General features: G+C 39.1%; 2 protein-coding genes and 1 non-coding gene across 3 annotated transcripts; 1 reads left to right on the forward strand and 2 right to left on the reverse strand.

Moving 5' to 3' along the window:
- The first annotated feature begins 6,668 nt into the window (after positions 1–6,668).
- Positions 6,669–6,740, forward strand: trnat-cgu. The gene has a single exon. It is a non-coding gene; the product is annotated as a tRNA-Thr (tRNA).
- A 575-nt stretch (positions 6,741–7,315) lies between these two features.
- On the reverse strand, positions 7,316–9,676 carry LOC120740073 (pentraxin fusion protein-like). The gene is made up of 4 exons (XM_040042180.1): positions 9,646–9,676; positions 9,466–9,541; positions 8,955–9,162; positions 7,316–8,082 (listed from the first exon to the last, which is right to left on the reverse strand). The coding sequence occupies exons 2-4, from the start codon at positions 9,506–9,508 to the stop codon at positions 7,656–7,658; spliced, it is 678 nt and encodes a 225-aa protein (XP_039898114.1). The 5' UTR covers positions 9,509–9,541; positions 9,646–9,676; the 3' UTR covers positions 7,316–7,655.
- Positions 9,677–12,274: 2,598 nt separating this feature from the next.
- LOC120740079 (pentraxin fusion protein-like) lies at positions 12,275–14,443 on the reverse strand. The gene is made up of 4 exons (XM_040042193.1): positions 14,357–14,443; positions 14,175–14,241; positions 13,469–13,676; positions 12,275–13,278 (listed from the first exon to the last, which is right to left on the reverse strand). The coding sequence occupies exons 2-4, from the start codon at positions 14,224–14,226 to the stop codon at positions 12,867–12,869; spliced, it is 672 nt and encodes a 223-aa protein (XP_039898127.1). The 5' UTR covers positions 14,227–14,241; positions 14,357–14,443; the 3' UTR covers positions 12,275–12,866.
- Between the last annotated feature and the right edge of the window lie 3,368 nt (positions 14,444–17,811).

A 17,811-nucleotide genomic window follows, 5' to 3' on the forward strand; every position in this document is an offset into this window, starting at 1 on the left:
GGTGCTTCATTTTATACACCTGTGGTCATGGAAGTGACTGGAACACCTGAATTCAATTATCTGGATGGTTGAGTGAATACCTTTGGCAGTATAGTGAGCGTTTGTTGACCACGCCATTCACAAAAAAGCAAAGATGCGATCTCCAACGTCTACAACTTCATCTCCTTGACTTTGCCTACAAATGTTTGTCCATAAAAGTTCCAGTCACACTGGCCTAATTTGACTTATTGCTGGAAATGAGAACTGTGCTTGCACTGTGGTCGTACAAGGACGGAAGAACACGTGACAACAGGGCTAATACCCCATACTACCAAAGCAGTCTTCATAGGAAAAATCCTTTACAATAGTAGAAAAAGATTCCCAACCATGTGATGATCCCCTATGTCAAAACAATTGGCAATGGTGGGGAGGAAGAGCTCCCTTTCAACAGGAAAAGAACTCTTACAGAGCCAGGCTGAAGGAGCAGGGAGGTGAGAGGACAAAAGAAAAGAGGAACAGCGACAAAAAACCGTAAATCAGCAAACACAAATTATGAATAAAAGACAACAAAGTCTGGACTTAAATTCTGATCAGTATTCAAACATATTCCCTTTTAATAGCAGTCGCGGCAGCGGTTCGGCTGGGTAGAGCACACAGTAGTGTTTACAGTACACTGACAATGAAGCCCAGTGTGAGCAGGAACAGCAGTGAGTGAGCCACCAAGAATCGGTTAAATCCTAAAACACACACACATTAGTAAAAATGTAAACAAACAGATTAAACGCACAATCTCCCTTTTCCACATTAAATGCACACTTTAACCTCCATCCTACATGATCATTTCCCTTTGGTGTTTAAAAATAAATAAACCACGTACAGGACAAATTCATTTCCCAGCATTTGAAGCGTTTTTTGAGTTTATCCTCCAAGTCCAGGTGTGTCGGTGGAATCAGGGTAATTACAAACCACAGTTGCCACAGAGCATGTTTTAAAATCTCTGATTATAATCTTTTACAGCAAATACCATGACGGGACTGTGCATGTTGGAACCAGTCTCAGGGATGGGGTAGATTCCAGTATGACCATATTCCCATCAAGCTCAGCAGACCCAGACATCACATTTTTGGCATTTCTGTCCCACTGAATCAATTTAAAAATTAAACACTGCATAAAGTCAATGAAAGTCAAAACCCAGGCTGATGTTACTGTTCCTCCGTCCACATTTACTTTGGTTAGTGAAACAGAAACCAGTAACAGAGACCGATGCCTCCAAACTAAAAGTTGTGCTTTTAGTCTGCAGCTAGTGACCAAAGCATCTCGACAGGGTTTCTTTGCAACTGATTTCAACTGACAACAGCCATCAACCTAAGGCAACCCAGTGAATTCAGGAAATAGACATTTTTCCCCAGCGTCTGGAGGTTGCCAGGTGGTTGGTGGCCGGTTTGTGTGACTGAGACCAAAAAGAAAGTTGGGTTAAATAAAGTTGTATTGGATTAAAGGGGGAGGGGCTAAAACATCTCATTTTAGACAGAAGATGAACTTCAGGGTTGGATCAGAGCGTATGTTGAGCTGTGAATCATGCAAAGCTATTCAATTAGAGTAACTTTGCATAAGCAGAATAAGTCCACTTCACTGTCACAACCTTATTAGCGTTGGGTAATCCCCTCACTGTTGACTTTTTAGCGAAAGACTTCTCTTCCTGTGTGCTTTCCGCAGCTGATTTTGACCATAGACTCCCTGTGACGGTCCGAGGGTTCAAATCATCTACAAAAAAGTATTCTGACACGAGAAACTGAACAAACCACTGACACCATCTCCTAAACTGAGTAGTGCACCTGATGTCTCACACGTGTAATTCTGGCTCGGATCAGTGAGGAGGGGCCCCTAATTAGTCCACAATATCACGTGTCTCATTCAGACATTGCCACCATTTATAAGTCATGAAGATGGAGCTAGAAGATGTAAAGATTAACGGGCAATTTGGATGCATCTCAGATTATTTGTCTTAACAAATAACATGATTCATTTGGAAGCACAAAAGAAGAACTGATCGAGTTAATTATGGTGTGATTTTTCACACAACAGTGTTAAAAATGTAGCAGTGATCACAGTCATTCTGGGCTTCTTCCCTTTTAAAACCGACAATAACTTCATTTTAACTCCTTCGTTACACCTAAACAATGAAGTCCTTCATGTTCAGGTAAACAGAGTGCAAATTCGCCTTGAGAAGCTGTTATGTTTCTTTTAGCAGGATAATTTAACATTTAAACAAAGCAGCAAACAGACAAACCAACCAAGCAGCCACTACCCAAAGTGCACCAGGTTTCAGAAAGCATGTCCCGGTGGAGCTTTGTTGGTCAGACTTAGGAGCCCATCAGTCCTCCCGACTTCATCTGGGACATCCTGACTGTCACCAAACATGCCATCCCTCAGGCAAACGACCTCTAGTGGGTGCTTGTCCTTCGGGTGAGGACGGTTTTAGTGTTTTCTCAACAGTATGTAGGTCATGAGCAGAATGAGGCCTGCTGACAGGCCTGCAATCACAAACTGGTGGATGGAGAGGACGTTCTCCAGTGTGTGGATCCTCTCCTCCATGGCACTGGTGTGGAAGTAGTCGTAGACGCCGGCTGTGATGCTCCACAGCGCCCACACAGCATCCACCACCAACGGCATGGCTAAGCAGGAGGATGGAGGCTCAGCTGTAGATCAGACTCTGTTACAGACTGGAACATGGGAACAACACGTAAATAATTCAGATACAAGATGAAACCCTTAAAAAAAAAACCAAAAACACCAAATCAGTTTGTTCTGATCAGAATATCACACGTGTTAGTGCAGGAAGCCCTGGTTTCATATCATTGATGGTATAAAAGATGCAGCACTGCTGAAACACGATGCACACTATGTTATCAATATGGACTCATGGAGAAATAAAATAATAATATTATAATAAGATTTAACATTATAAAACATTTCTGCATTCAATAAAAAATAGATAATAATTATTATTATTATTATTATTATTATAATAATACAGGTTCATGTTTCAGACAGTTTTAACTTGATGATTTAAATGTAAGTGGGTCAATGCAAAGCACTGAAGCACACGACTTCTTCTATGCTGAATTTTGATGCATAACTCATTCTGCAGCTTTGAGAGCCTCTACGAAATGATTTCAAAACATGCAGCTCGACTGGGAATAACGGGCCATGATTCCCAGTAGTGACTGGTCCCATGTTTTTTATGTAATTCATAAAAAAAAAAAAAGGTCAAAGAACGGCATTCAAATAAAAATCGTCTCAAAGGTCTCTATTGTAAAAACGTTGATTAACATTTAAACAAGTCACAAAACTTTGAACTTCTGATGACCGAACCTGTGTTCTGAAATCTTCTGATGGCACCGTTTTATGACAAAGCTTTCTCCTGTAGTTACACTGTGTCCAAATTTTCCTTTATTCTGATTTTGAAAAACTACATTTCAATCGTTTTATTGCAACACTTTTCCCTCTACATGCACAGATTATACGACATAGCGTATATCGGAGGCCTTTTTGTGCTCTTTCACCTGATGCGATGGGATATATGGTGAAACCAGTTTCAGCTGAACATCAGAACAGGCTGTCCACGAACTCGTCTGTCATGGGGTCACACCACCATCCAGTAATATGCATTATATAAGGTTATAATGCATCAAATGCAGTAAGTATGCAAATGTTTCATATAAATATAGTTTATAACTTAATAATTTTCTTTAGCCAAGATACTTAAACATTTTGATTTTATGTAATATATAGATTTATACTATTACTAAGTATCACACCCTTTTTTTATCATTTCTATATTATTTTTATATTTTATATATTTTTTTATATATTATTTTTTTATTAGAAATAATCAAATTGTTACATGCTTAAATTTACACAAAAAGACTGAAATCTGCACTGTCATGAACACGTTTTTCACCAAAAATTGAAACCTAACCTTTCATTATTTATTGGGTTAAGCCTCTGGGCTCCAGGGTATAACTTTGGTTTGTTTGGTATCATTATTTTCAGCACAATCTCACGTGTCTGAATTTACAGTTATTTTTTCATTAACACAACTGATCTGAAATCACACAAAAACATAAAAATCGAGGAGAAAAAAGTTATCGTTTTTACTGTAACAGCCACGAACATGTTTTGTGAAAGATTTTCATAACTTGAAATGAAAATATAAATTGTAAATTTTAAAAACTTAGGCACAGAGGAGAGGACAACACCGCCGGCCTAAACCCTGCAGGCCTGACAGCAGGAGGTGTATCACTCTTCAGATCTGACGTGCCTGTGATGTATGGCGTCATTTTTGTGCCACTATTCTGAGCGCATGTAAAAAAAATTTTAAAAAAAATTGAGCGCACGTAAAAACAATTTGCCAGTACAAGTGTTGCATTTTGAGGGGAACAAATTCTTTGCTGCGTGCAAAAAAAATGTACTTCAGTGTTTGCTATTATCCATATACACACACAATAGCAGCCCCAGTTTAGCTACAGTAGCTACCGAGCTGATTGGACACCAAAACAGCTAATCAGATTTTTTTTGCATTCAAGTCTGTGATTGGTTGGTTTTGTGGCACAAATAGAACGGTGTACAGAAAGAGCTGAACGCACATGGGCAGAAATGTTGAGAGCGCCAGCGACACACTGCGAGCAGGTCCGCAAAGATCTGAGCAAGAGGGGCTATTGCTATTGTGTGTGTGGAGGGGGAATAACACTATGTAATATATTCAGTTTTAGAAATTATATTCAATGTTAACTGTGGCTATGTTCAAACTGTTAATACTATCTTATTTTAATAAGCAACATTTTCATATGCAAAACTAGAGGCAAGAGATTATTTTAGGGGTCACCCCGTGCCACCCCTGTAGATCCACTCCTGCACACCAACCATGACAACCATTAACATGTTGATATTCTGACCTGTGAGCCACTATTGTTACATGATTATGTCAGTACCACACCGGCCTTTGACTGATTTCGACAGGTGTGTTCAACAACACACCTGCAAAATAAAGGCTACTGTCTTTTGCACAGTTGTGTTGACCAGATCTGTCAAACCGACATTTAGCAATTCATGCCAAAGGTCTGAAAACCTCCTGCAGCCCCATAATTTGCCATAAGACACAGAGACAGACTATCCAGGTGAAAACAAAACCATGTCCTATATCATTACTGCTTATAATACCTCTGCAGTGAAGGCTTGTATTCATGGCACAGCACCCAAAGAAGTTCCAGGCTGTTTTAAAAAAAAGGTTGTTTTTTTTAAAACTGAGTGAAATGACCAACAGGAATTTGGCTAGAGCCACAATAATTCCCTAAATGCTAAGAAAAGAGGCTCTGATGTTTTACACACGGTCTAGAAGCAGGTTTACATGATTATTTAAAACATTCGGTGATTCAGTGCTCCTGGAGCTCAGGTCAGATATTACATCACAGAGACAGTAGGAGATGGTTGTAGCTTCCAGGTTTGAAAGGTGAAGCCAGTGGAAGTGCATTAAACCTGTTAAACCTTCTTTTTAAACGACACCAGGGGGCGACACCTTTGGTTGCACAAAGAGTCCCAGTCCTATGCAAGTCTATGGGAAAACTCTGTAAACACTTTCTAGGCTCGGTCACAGGTCACCTCACACTGAATCAAACAGTAAGACGATTTAGTGAATTTTGCTCATTTGAAGCATCGGTGCTCATTGGATAATGCCTTAAACACAGATTTGGGATCTGGTGATCTAACAAATATAAATCTCCCTCTGTCCATTTTATTTAGATAACTACTGTAATACGAAGTAAATTTCCTGGTTTTAATATTCTTTTCGAAACATTAATCATGTAATCCAATGGCTTTTCCAGGTTTTCCAGGTTGTTCCATGCCCCATTGAACACATAATTCGTTGATGTATTACACAAAACATAAATAATACTACAAAGACGTGATAATGGCCCTGTCAGTAAAATCTCACAAGGAGCGCACATGCAGCAGACTGAAAATAATGCACCTTGCACACAAACTTCTCCCCTGCTAGCTAACAAGCTATCGCTTTACCAGCAAGCTAAAGCTAGCTTTGATTCTTTTAAAGAGGCGCCATTACTCACAGCATTACTCGAGGATCAGACAGCCCTTCCTCCGTGCCATACATGTACAGGAGTCTTTCACATCATCATGCTGACTCTACAGTTAGCGGTTAAAAAGGAAAGTGTGAAATCCCATCTGTCGTGAGCCACTTCATCTGCTTCCGGGTGCGTTTCCCTTGAAGACACCCTTTCATCGCGTGTGTGAGGTCGTGAAGAAACTCCAAACTCCATTCAGAAACATAACGAATTTTCTTACTTCGCACAGACTCAAAAATGTAGCCTATAAACCATAACCTGAGGCAGTCTTTATCAGCAATGCCTTCGACTGGGACACTCGGCTTCATACATGATGTTGTCAGGATATTTTATCTCAGTTTTAAAGAATTTCCGTCCTTGGCTTTTATAATATGACGTGCATTTGCGTGTTGATGATGAGAAAGCCAAAACTGAACAGATTTTGGATGGAGTTCGGAATCGTGATTCTTCTCCGTCAGTGAAACGGTCAAATGAAATCTCAGCACTTACGTCACACGTTGACGCTGTACCTTGAAATTGACAGATACTGCAAGTTTTATATTACCAGGCGCGGTGGCCAAGTGGTAAGGCGTCGGTCTCGTAAACCGAAGATCGCGGGTTCGAACCCCGTCCGTGCCTGTTAAACTGGAATGTACCAACTGTGTTTTTTGGGGTGGGGAAACAAAATGCTATCCTTGAAGTTGTCGAACAGTATTACAAAAGAAAATCAGACCAAACAAAAAAACCCAACACGAAATTGAAATGATAAAGAAATAAACTATAAACATAGCTCGAAAGTAGACAAAACTTTTCATGTTTTATAAAACTTAAGAAGACCACAAGAGGGAGCAATACGAACAGTATATTACAGAGGGTTTGTTTAAGTGTACTCTGCTTACTGGGAAAGCATCTTACTGGGTGGGATGTCCAACATACAGCTCGGGGGCCAGAATCAGGCCTTGCAAAGACTCTGTTTTATACTCTGTCATCCCTTCGCGAAACACTTTGTGATCTTTTTATCTAGAAAGATGCTATATAAATAAAATTTTATTTTTTAGTTTTTAGATTTTTACTTGTATTCTGGTTTCCAGCTTCTCCTGTTGATAAAGACTCCTCCCTGCCACTGAAATTCAGAAAGTAATTAAGCAATAGATAAACAATGACAACAATTTTCTGTGAATTAATATTTTATAATTACACATTACACAGTCTTGGCAATGAAACAGCTGCACTTTTTTGTAATTTTACCCATTTATTATGTGGTTTCACTGGTCTGGACACTTAAGTTCAAAGTGGGCTCTGTGTGTCCCACAACGTAAAATGAAAATGAGCTCTCTGATTGATGTTAATTGGCCATCAGGGAAACATATCAATCAGTAAATCAATGAACAGAATCTTTAATTAAAACATAAGTAACAAGTGTCAATACACGTAAAAAAATAAATAAATACAGAGTCATTTAAGGCCATGCTATTCAAAAAGAAAAAAACAAACAAACCGTGAACGCTACTGTGGTCCAGCCCGCGTGAAAAACATCATAAACACTGTGAGTCCTCACACGTCAGCTTCAGGAGTGTACAGCTCACGAATGGCGACCTCTACGTCCCCGTTAATTCTCAGCTCTGTGCTTTCCCAGTCAAAAACATCTCCTCTTGGTTCTCTCTCCCCTGCAAACATGCCTTGTATCACGCTATCTGCCAGAACAACGTCCCACATATTCACATCACAGATTTCACCAACAAAACTCTGATGTTTATCAAAATCACCCAGATAAAAATCTGGATCTTGTCCCAGGATAACCCTGCCTCCTGGGCTGACAGTGTGACCCTTCCTGTAGATTTTGGATAAGCTCCTCTTGCCATCCAGGAAGAGGGCAGCTAAACCTGAAGTGGAATCCCAGGTGACACACAGGTGGGTCTGCAGGGCTCCGAGCTCAGGGGCTTTAAATGAAACACCATCTCCAGCCATGTAAAAGGACAGTCTGCACACACAAACAATCATTATAAGTCTGCACGCAGGCAGCTTAATGTAAAACCCTACAGTGGCCCTCAGAGGCCAAACGGACTGCAACTTAAGAAAACACCAGCAATAAGAAAAATGCTGCAAAACCACACAAAACACAACAGAAATAGGAAAAAACAAATCTCCAAAAGCACAAGGGAAGTGTTTCTGGGGAGACAATAACCTGACGGACCAGTTGTAGAAACCAAAACATGCTGGGTAAGTGTGTTTTAATCTCATGATTCAAATAACTAATAGTTAGGCTAACACACTTACCTCACAAAACTGATAGATCCTCCACTTCTTTTAAGTGTCTCCCAGTACAATTCTTAGCATATTTTGGTTCTTGCAACTGGTCCCTCTGGTTATCGTCTCCCCAGAAACACTTCCCTTGTGCTTTTGGAAATCTGTTTTTTCCTATTTGCGTTGTGTTTTGTCTGCTTCTGCAGCATTTTTCTTATTGCTGGTGTTTTCTGAAGTTGCGGTCCGTTTGGCCTCTCAGGGCCACTGTAAAAACCACCTGACCCCCGACTGTGCTCCACAATAACTTCAGTATATTTAATAAACCACATAATGGGAGGTCATGCTGTGGGCTGTTTTTCCTTCATAGATTTGTAAGTACAGGAGAAATCCATCTGTAATTTTCATTTTGACACATTCTGTTGAAACCAATCCATTCTCTTATGCTGAACATTATCAGGGCCGTGAAGGCCTGGAGTCTATCCCAGCATGCCTCCATTAACAGAATAAAGTTAGTGTACATGAAATACGTGAGTGGGAACTTTTCAGATTTGGTTGATATTATTTTTGGGGGAAGCTCACAGTGTAGATGCTGACTTTGAGATGTCCTACCTTCCATCCAGTTCACGCCACACATTCAGCTCATCGTAGTTTCCAGTCCGGTATGCAAAGAGGATGATCGCTCGCTGGCCGCTGAGCTCCGTGGCCACTCGCATGCACAGAGTGAACGCAGTCAGGTTCAGCGGCTTCTGAGGCATCATCTCAGCAAAACTGGTGCATGACTCAGTGGGGAAAACCAAGGTCTTGATGGGAACACTCCCTGAGAGGCAGGAAAATTAATAAAAACATTACTAAAACTTTGAAATGGTTTAAAAAAGAAACTGTGGTAAAACTGTGTTTTTCTGTATAAAAATAATTAGATGGTATAACTAAGTTGACAGGCAGGGGAAAAACAGAGGTGTCACACAAATTTAACGAATTCTTAAAATGAAGGTCACTGAAATCACTGTTTAAAAGCTGTGTTTTCTCCCACTGAAAGCCTGAATACCAGATAAATGCATTTTAAGTTTACAAATAACTCAAAATGTGCACAAGAGGACGACATGGAGAGGTATACAGTTACCGGCCAATGCTGTCATGAGGAAAAGGATGACTGGAGGTCTCATTTTATTTTGACAAACCTGCAGAAAATCAGACTCCTTCGAGATATTTTCATGTGTTAATGCAATCTAACATTTGTACACAGCATTGATTATTAAAAAGTCATATGAAGTTACAAAATAAAAGGAAGCTGTATACATACTGAGCTGCTACAAAGATCCTGCTGCAGACAGACGACTGAGCTGTGACTGAACTCTCCCCATTTCAGATTCTTGCTACGCAAATAACATCTCTGCAGCTCTCTAAACTTCCTTACTGGTTTCAGGCTTTGGTGTTCACTGGTACTGGTAGAAGCAGCTGCTAAAATTACAGAGTTCTGTAGTTAAAGGTCATTTAGATTAAAGTTCTAACTGTTTTTTGCAAACCATGCCTTTACCTGTGGGTGTTTTATTTATTAGCCATTTATTTCAAAGGGAATATTTAAAAAATAAATTCTGATTTGAATTCTTTCTGTTCACAACGCACTGATGGTTATTTGAATTTTGCAAATGAGCACGAGCGTGTCTTTGATTTCTATCAAAGAGAAAAGCAGACAATAGTTTCTGCAGAAGAGAAACTGCTGCTCATTTGAATTGTTTCTGTTGTATTTTTTTGCAATTCAAATGTTTCTTATTTGAATTCTTCCTGTAAATGAGACACTGATGCTCATTTGAACTTTTCAGACTGATGCAGCATGATTAAAATGTGGTTCCCTGAATTATATTACTATATTCTAACAAACCTCTCAGTATACATGCAGGAGATATGGAACAAACAAATATGCATACAATGCTACAATCATCTATGTACCATAGCACATGGAATGATTGTAGCAAAGGTGTGTCAAAATGTCACCTTTATAATCTGTAATTTTACTCTGTATTATGACTGCTGTCAGGGTCCCTGGATCGAGGGCTTCGAGTTTTTCTGACTTTTAGGTTTTCTCTAGTTTAGAATTTTTTTGATTGTGTTTGGATCGTGGTTTCGTACTGTTGGTGTTTAGTTTTGTATTTTCAAGTTTCTTTTGGTTATATTTCATGGCTTTAGTTCTGGGTCAATCTTTAGGTTCATTCTGCGTTTTGTGACTTCACAACGTCCTTTTGGTTTCAACTTCGGATTTATGTTAAAACTCCACACTTTTTTGTTTATGGTGTTTGCCCTCATGGTTTTGTGTTTCCTTGTTGCACATTTCCCCGAGTTTACTAGTTTTGGGATTGTTTGCTCCTGATCATCAGTGTTTGCGTTCTTGTGTTTCTAAATAAAAGCTGGGATGTCGTGCTTGGAGAAGACTATCCTGAGTTTCTCGGATCAATTCATGTTTATCAGAGAAACCCAAAGTCAAAACTCCCCAACACAAACTAAACAACGTTGTATATGCTGTGCAGTGAAGCAAGGAATGCTCACACCTCTACACTGGAGAAACCAAAGAATCAGTTCATAAACGCATGGCACAACATAGAAGAGCCACCTCATCTAAAGGTCAAAGGTCACTCTTTCAAGGATGCCAATGTTCACATTTTGGACAGAGAGGACAGATGGTTTGAAAGAGGAGTGAAAGAAGCATCTATGTCCACTGTGAGCGACCATCTTTGAACAGAGGCGGGGGTTTACGACACCAACTGTCTGCCATCAGACACCTTAACGCCCACTCACATCCTGGGCCATCTGACCTCAGGAAATCACATGATAGGGTGGGGCCAGGTTTCACAATGAGCTCACCTGAAACTCTGGCTGATTGTGACCCACACCTGTTTTTGGCTCATGTGATTAGGTAGATGATCATCAGGGGGTCCTCTCGGGGGGGGGACACTCCCACAGAGCTTAACTCTGGGACTCTCCACCATTTGACCCTAGAACTGAAGAAGCTTCTCGGATGAAGGTGAAACGTCTTCAAACAACTTAAAGAAGTCCAGACGCTTTTCTTTCCAAGCTCCTCAGACTACTGTTATTAATGTTGCAAACGTACTCTGTAAAACAACGTTTAAAAAACAAGAAAACCTGTCATATTCCAGCTGTTGTAGTGCCAAAACATACAGTAATTTCCCATAATTATAGTACTGAAAACTGATGTACTTTCACAAGGTGGTAAGTTAAAGTTTGGTGTATTTCTGTGGATTTTTCATGTTAAATAGAAGGTATGTGTGAAAACAAAATTACATAATTATATATTCAAACACTGCTGCAATAAAATTAATCAGGTTTAAAACTGCTGAAGAGTACTATTATCATGTAATAACACAATATCCCACCCATAAAAAGTAAAAGTTATTGAATTATAATATTATTACATATAAATACATCATGTGTATTTAATAAGTATAAACACTGAAATAGCTACAGGTAATACTAACTTTACATTGTTTAATAATGCCATAATATTGCTAGAGCATTACTACAGTTCAACTTGATATACTTGTCTTAAAATGTTTCATCACATCATATAAATTTTACTTAAAACTGCAAGGAAATATTTGCGCTCTGTCACTAAAATAAAAATTACATCGAGGGGTTTTTGCTTTATAATGAAAAATGTCACGGTCCTGGGTCCCGCAGTGTTTGTGTTTTTGTTCAAGTTTTTCTGTGTGCCACTGAGTGCTTTGAGTTCTCCAGTACTATAGAAAAACACCATATCAGAACAGAGATACTTATGAGCCTGAAGACCGTGAAGTCAGCGTTCTCAGTGACACTGTGTTGTCTCGTTAATTTTTTAAGCCCCTGGTGATAAAATATGCCGATGTCACAAGCTGCATATTATTTCAGCTGTATGGAGTGTAAAGCTGAGGATTGAAATGCAGACACAGGAGGCAGCAGGGTTTAATAGGACAATCTTTAATAAGCTGATGGCACAAGTCTACAAAGGAAAACGTAAAAGTTTTTACGAAACCAAATCCACAAGTGCATGGAGAGAAAACATACAAGATATCGTCACAGACGTTAAAACAAAAAGTGTGAGGGGAAGATGGCACACATACAAGGGTGAGTAGGGTAAGTAGACACAGGTGACAGGAGGGGTAGTAAAAATGAAGACAAATAACGAATGCAGCGGTTAGACACAAACCCACATGTAGCAACGTTAGACTGAGACTGGGGAAGGAAACTAAAAGAACTCAATGCATGGAAATAACTGACAGAAAAGCTCTAAAAACTCTCATAACACAACAATGGGACTATGACAGTGTGATTAAAAGTAAGTACAAGTAAGTGATAAGAATAATCTAGAACAATATGAATCTGTGTTGAGTATTTAATATATAATTAAAAACAGGTGATGTCAGGACATGTTTGTTTTCTAAAAACTTAAAGTAACGTTAGTGATATTGACACACAGTTTGATTAATAGCCATTATTTCATACAGCAGAATGGGGTTTTCCTGTGGGTGAGCATTATAAGTACAGCTCACGAATGGCGACCTCGACGTCCCCGTTAATTCTCGGCTCTGTGCTTTCCCAGTCAAAAACATTTCCTCTTGCTACTCTCTTCCCTGCAAACATGCCTTGGATCACGCTATCTGCCAGAACAACGTCCCACATGTTCACATCACAGATCTCACCAACAAAACTCTGCTGCTCATCAAAAGAACCCAGGAAAGAATCTGGATCTTGTCCCAGGATAACCCTGCCTCCTGGGCTGACAGTGTGACCCTTCCTGTAGATTTTGGATAAGCTCCTCTTTCCGTCCAGGAAGAGGGCAGCTAAACCTGAAGTGGAATCCCAGGTGACACACAGGTGGGTCTGCAGGGCTCCGAGCTCAGGGGCTTTAAATAAAACACCACCTCCAGCCATGTAAAAGGACAGTCTGCACACACAAACAATCATACGTCCTTTAGTCATGAAAGTCTTAGCACACAGGCAGCTTCATGAAAAATCATAATTTTACTACATTTGAATCAAAACAATTTTACACCAGGACCAATAAGATCAAATTTGGTTGATATTGTTTTTGTAAAGCTCACAGTGTAGATGCTGTTGACTTTGAGATGTCCTACCTTCCATCCAGTTCACGCCACACATTCAGCTCATCGTAGCTTCCAGTCCGGTATGCAAAGAGGATGATCTCTCGCTGGCCGCTGAGCTCCGTGGCCACTCGCATGCACAGAGTGAACGCAGTCAGGTTCATCGGCCTTTGAGGGATCATCTCAACATAACTGGTGCTCGTCGCAGTGGAGAATACCAGGGTCTTAATGGGAACACTCCCTGAGAGGCAAACAGAGTTGTCTTTTGTGTTGATGAAATTGTAAACGAATTAATTGTAATTAAATTGTATGAACTAATTCATAATTTTTATTCTCTTCGTAATGTTAAGCACTTTGGTCAGAACTTGCTGTTCTTAGAGCACTTTATAAATAAAGTTGGTTTGGCCTGTGACCTTTGAAAGGTTCAAAACACTCAGCTGCAACAAACTGCATGTGTTTAACTTTCCCACGAGAGCTCAGAGGCGCCTCTTTATGTCCACTGTTTATGTACATAAATGTGTTTGTTGCTGTTAGTTCTGTGTTTTAACTGACATCACACAAATTTAATGAGCTCTTAAAAATGAAAATTATTGACATCACTGTTTAAAAGCCACTGAGAGCCTGAATGACAAGAAAACCATATAAAGAAAAATAGAAAATGAGATAAACAATAAAAAGTAAATAATGACATAATTACAAACTTGCACAGAGATGGACAAAAGAACAGAGAAACAGTTACCAGCCAATGCCATGGAGACGGCGATGAGGAAAAGGCCAATCAGAGGTCTCATTTTGTCTCCACAAACCTGCAGAAAATGAGACTCACATGTTAACATGATTTTAATTTATACACAGAATATCAGTGGGAGTTTTTTTGAAAGTTATGTAAAGTTACAAAGTAAAATGAAGCTGTATACGTACTGTGATGCTCCAAAGGTCCTAATGCAGACAGTCAGCTGGGCAGTCTTATAACCTGAGTACCAGAAATCCTCCCCGTTTCAGAGTCCTGCGATGCAAATAACAGGCTGTCATTGATTGGCTGGTTTTCATTGGTTTTGGTAGAAGAAGAAGAAGATGCTAAAATTACACGAAGTCTTAACAAATACAAACACTTCTGTGGATTATTTATTGTGATTATTTTTTAAGTTTTTTTAGCATCACATTATGAGTCATTGATGATTCTGCTTTTCTTTCTTGTACATATTAAATTTGGATTTGATGAGTGTTTGTCTTCGATCATGAATGATTTTACATAACATCTTAGATTAATGTGGTAACTGTTATTTGCATCATACCTTTACCTACGGGTGTTTCGTTTCTTAAGCATTTATTTCAAATGACAGAAAGGCATTTTGTGTAAATTAAGATGATTTCTAACCTTAAGACCTGAGAGACTTATTTTCATCAGCGCACCTCAAAAATGTTTGAAAGCCATTTGTTGTAGTGAAACAATGTTTGTTTTCTATGTTTTCTGAAGAAAAGACACCGCTGCTGTTTGAATTGTTTCCGTTTTGGTGTTTGTTTGTTTTTTAATTCAAATGTTTCTCATTTAAATTGTTTCTGTAAATAGTTTCTCATTTGACTTTTTCAAATGAGCAGCGGCATCTCTTTGACAGAAACAATGGTCTGGTTGAAAGGCGTCTGTGTTAGAGAAGCAATCAGGCCATTGTTTCTGTTTTGGAGACGCTGCTGCTGATTTGAATTTTTCCAGATGTATTTTTGGATCATTTCACTGAAATGATTGGCATTTAGTTCGATTGCATTAGATTATCATATATATATATAGGGCCTTCAAATTTTTACAGTTATTTCATTTTATCTCATATCAACATTTTTGAGAACATTTTCTGATCAATAATCTACAATTATCCTAAAAAATTACTGTCCAAAATTTGGGCACATATATTGATGATACTGTGAAAGTATACGTTAAATATACCAACTACTTTAAACAGAGTACTGGCTAATATGAAAAGAAAAATTGTGAGAAAAAGTTTCATATACTGTATTTCATAAAAAACTTCACATTGCAAAACACAACTAATGACGTTGCTTCAGGTCAAAGGTCATTATAATTCACATAGTATGCCATTCCACCCATAGGTAAAGGCATGATTTGCAAATAACAGTTAACAAAACCAAAAGTTAGCACAAACTATACACTGACCTGGAAGAGTCTGATAAAAGTTTAAAATATACTAAGAGGAATTACAATGCAAGAATGTAGGTTTTTATGTAGCTCTGTTTCGTCTATCCAGTCGTTAAGTGATGACGTGACGAATCCTACTTCCGGGCCTAAAGTAGTCTGCGTTTAATACGGCTTTTGTGTTGTTAACATGTTTAATGTTTTGTATTTTCTTCTATTTAATCTCAAAAAGCTCCTAAAACAGTCAGTGATCACTGTTGACCTCCCTCGGCTTTTATTACCGCTAATCATTTATTTAAGCTCAGTTTTTAAACCCTTAGGATGTAACTACAGCCCAGCCCATGCAGCAGTATATGAATGACTAACCTCGTATTGTGGATGGATTATCTCAGTTGTTCTCCTGGCTGAAGTTTGGTCCTTTTACAGCATCCTGCCATGCGATTACATTTGTTCCTGACCACCGAGAACACTCACGTTAACTTTTATCGAGTGGAAAAAAAGTTAGCTTGTTTATATTATGCTAACATAGCTGTGTCGCTAGCGGTCACGTAGCACATCATTATATACCAGCTAGACCAACTTCAGTAACCCTACAAACGTCACTGCTGTTTAGTTTTCTGTCTTCATTTATGCTGGAAGTGATAGCAGAGCTGTACGTTTTAATTTGTTTCCAAAACCCCGCAGTCAGGACATGCTATATTGTATTTAGATAGAAGCTAGCGAGCTAACTCCCTGCTAACTTCTAACTCCGTTAAATGTCATAAATTCCGTTTTCATGGATGCCTGGATGTTTAACTCAATTGTTACACCTGGTAGAGCAGAACGCTGATCATTTTATTAAAGATGAAAGACTTTAGACAGTTTTTCAACTCTCAGTAATGCCATAGTGATCGTTTGATATAGGGCTGGGTATCGTCACTGATTTCTAGAATCGATTCAATTCCAATTCACAAGGTCCCGAATCGATTCGATCCACGATTCGATTTAATTCGATTCGATTCGATTTGAATCTGGGAAATTTTGACAGTCAGAAATATTATAATTCAGATCAGTACATTTACATATTTTTGTATCTATTAAAAGGAAGCTGACACACGCAAGACTTTATCAAAGGTGTGAGCATCACAGCAGAGGCCTTTGTGTCAAAGCAGCTGAAGATAAAACACAGAAAAACATGAAGGTGATTTTCCTGGCCTGGGATTTTATAAAAATATTCTGCAGTCGATCAAAAACAAAAGAAAACCATTAATCAACACATGAACATTACCTCTGAAGTTACAGCGGTTTTATTAGAGACATGGCTAAGCGTTTTGCATTTTGCTTAATTTTAAAAAGTTTAAATTTGTTCAATATTGAACGGCAGAAATTAGGTTTACTTTTCGGAAGTAAGTAAAAGGGGAAAAAAAACGTCGGCCGACAGCCTGTAAACAAGGGCAGACTGGTGCTCAACAAGCAAGCGAATAATGCAGAAAAGAGAGAGAGAGAGAGAGAGAGAGAGCTGTGCATGAAGTGTGATTTTTATCCTGAAAAGTCAGCAAAAGTCAGAGGGAATTCATGACGATGTTTATGTGAAGCGTAGTTTGGATCTTCTTTTGCTGCTGGTTCGGTCAATATTGTTTGGAGAGAGATAAAACTAACAGCCATATGATCAGCGCAAAAAGGGCGTAAACACACAGCGCGGACCCGCGGACCAGAATCAGCGAGCTGTCGGCTTTCAGCCCCGACTGCCAGCTGAGAAAGGCGACATCTCACTGATTCTGATCCGCGGGTCCGCGCTGTGTGTTTACGTCTTTGTGCAGAAGCCGTGTACCTGCTCTCATTTACTGTCTTAGCTGTTTGGTGGTTGTTGAAATTTTGTGATCTTTCACCTGAGATTCTGGCATTTCGGGCAAAATAAATTAATATTAAAAAATCGATTCAGGATTTTAATGAATCGATTTTACGTTATCCAAGCCAGAATCGATTTTAATCGATAAATCGATTATAAAAACCCACCCCTAGTTTGATATATGGACCTGCAGCGGAGTTTAGGTCCAGACACGGCTAGTGATGTCAGACTGAACGACTGGATAGGTTTCGGGTTTTCTTACTTCATGTGATATCTTTCTGTATCTTGTATGTTGTGCTCTTCATACAAAAATAAGAACCTAGAAGGATTCTGTCATTGATTTTTTTAACCAGTTTTTGCTGTGCGTGGGTACCACCACCACCAGCAGCAGTTCAGTTCCCA

This window comes from Simochromis diagramma, unplaced genomic scaffold (genome assembly GCF_900408965.1).
Source record: "Simochromis diagramma unplaced genomic scaffold, fSimDia1.1 OVJJ01000321.1, whole genome shotgun sequence".
Taxonomy (NCBI): domain Eukaryota; kingdom Metazoa; phylum Chordata; class Actinopteri; order Cichliformes; family Cichlidae; genus Simochromis; species Simochromis diagramma.

Excerpts from the sequence above, each read along its gene's own strand:
- LOC120740073 (XM_040042180.1), bottom strand. The coding sequence starts at position 9,508 with ATGAGACCTCCAGTCATCCTTTTCCTCATGACAGCATTGGCCG. Across the intron at positions 9,163-9,465 it reads CCTCATGACAGCATTGGCCG|GGAGTGTTCCCATCAAGACC; the intron begins GTAACTGTATAC and ends CCTGCCTCTCAG. Across the intron at positions 8,083-8,954 it reads TGGCGTGAACTGGATGGAAG|ACTGTCCTTTTACATGGCTG; the intron begins GTAGGACATCTC and ends TTGTGTGTGCAG.
- LOC120740079 (XM_040042193.1), bottom strand. The coding sequence starts at position 14,226 with ATGAGACCTCTGATTGGCCTTTTCCTCATCGCCGTCTCCATGGCATTG. Across the intron at positions 13,677-14,174 it reads CGTCTCCATGGCATTGGCTG|GGAGTGTTCCCATTAAGACC; the intron begins GTAACTGTTTCT and ends TTTGCCTCTCAG. Across the intron at positions 13,279-13,468 it reads TGGCGTGAACTGGATGGAAG|ACTGTCCTTTTACATGGCTG; the intron begins GTAGGACATCTC and ends TTGTGTGTGCAG.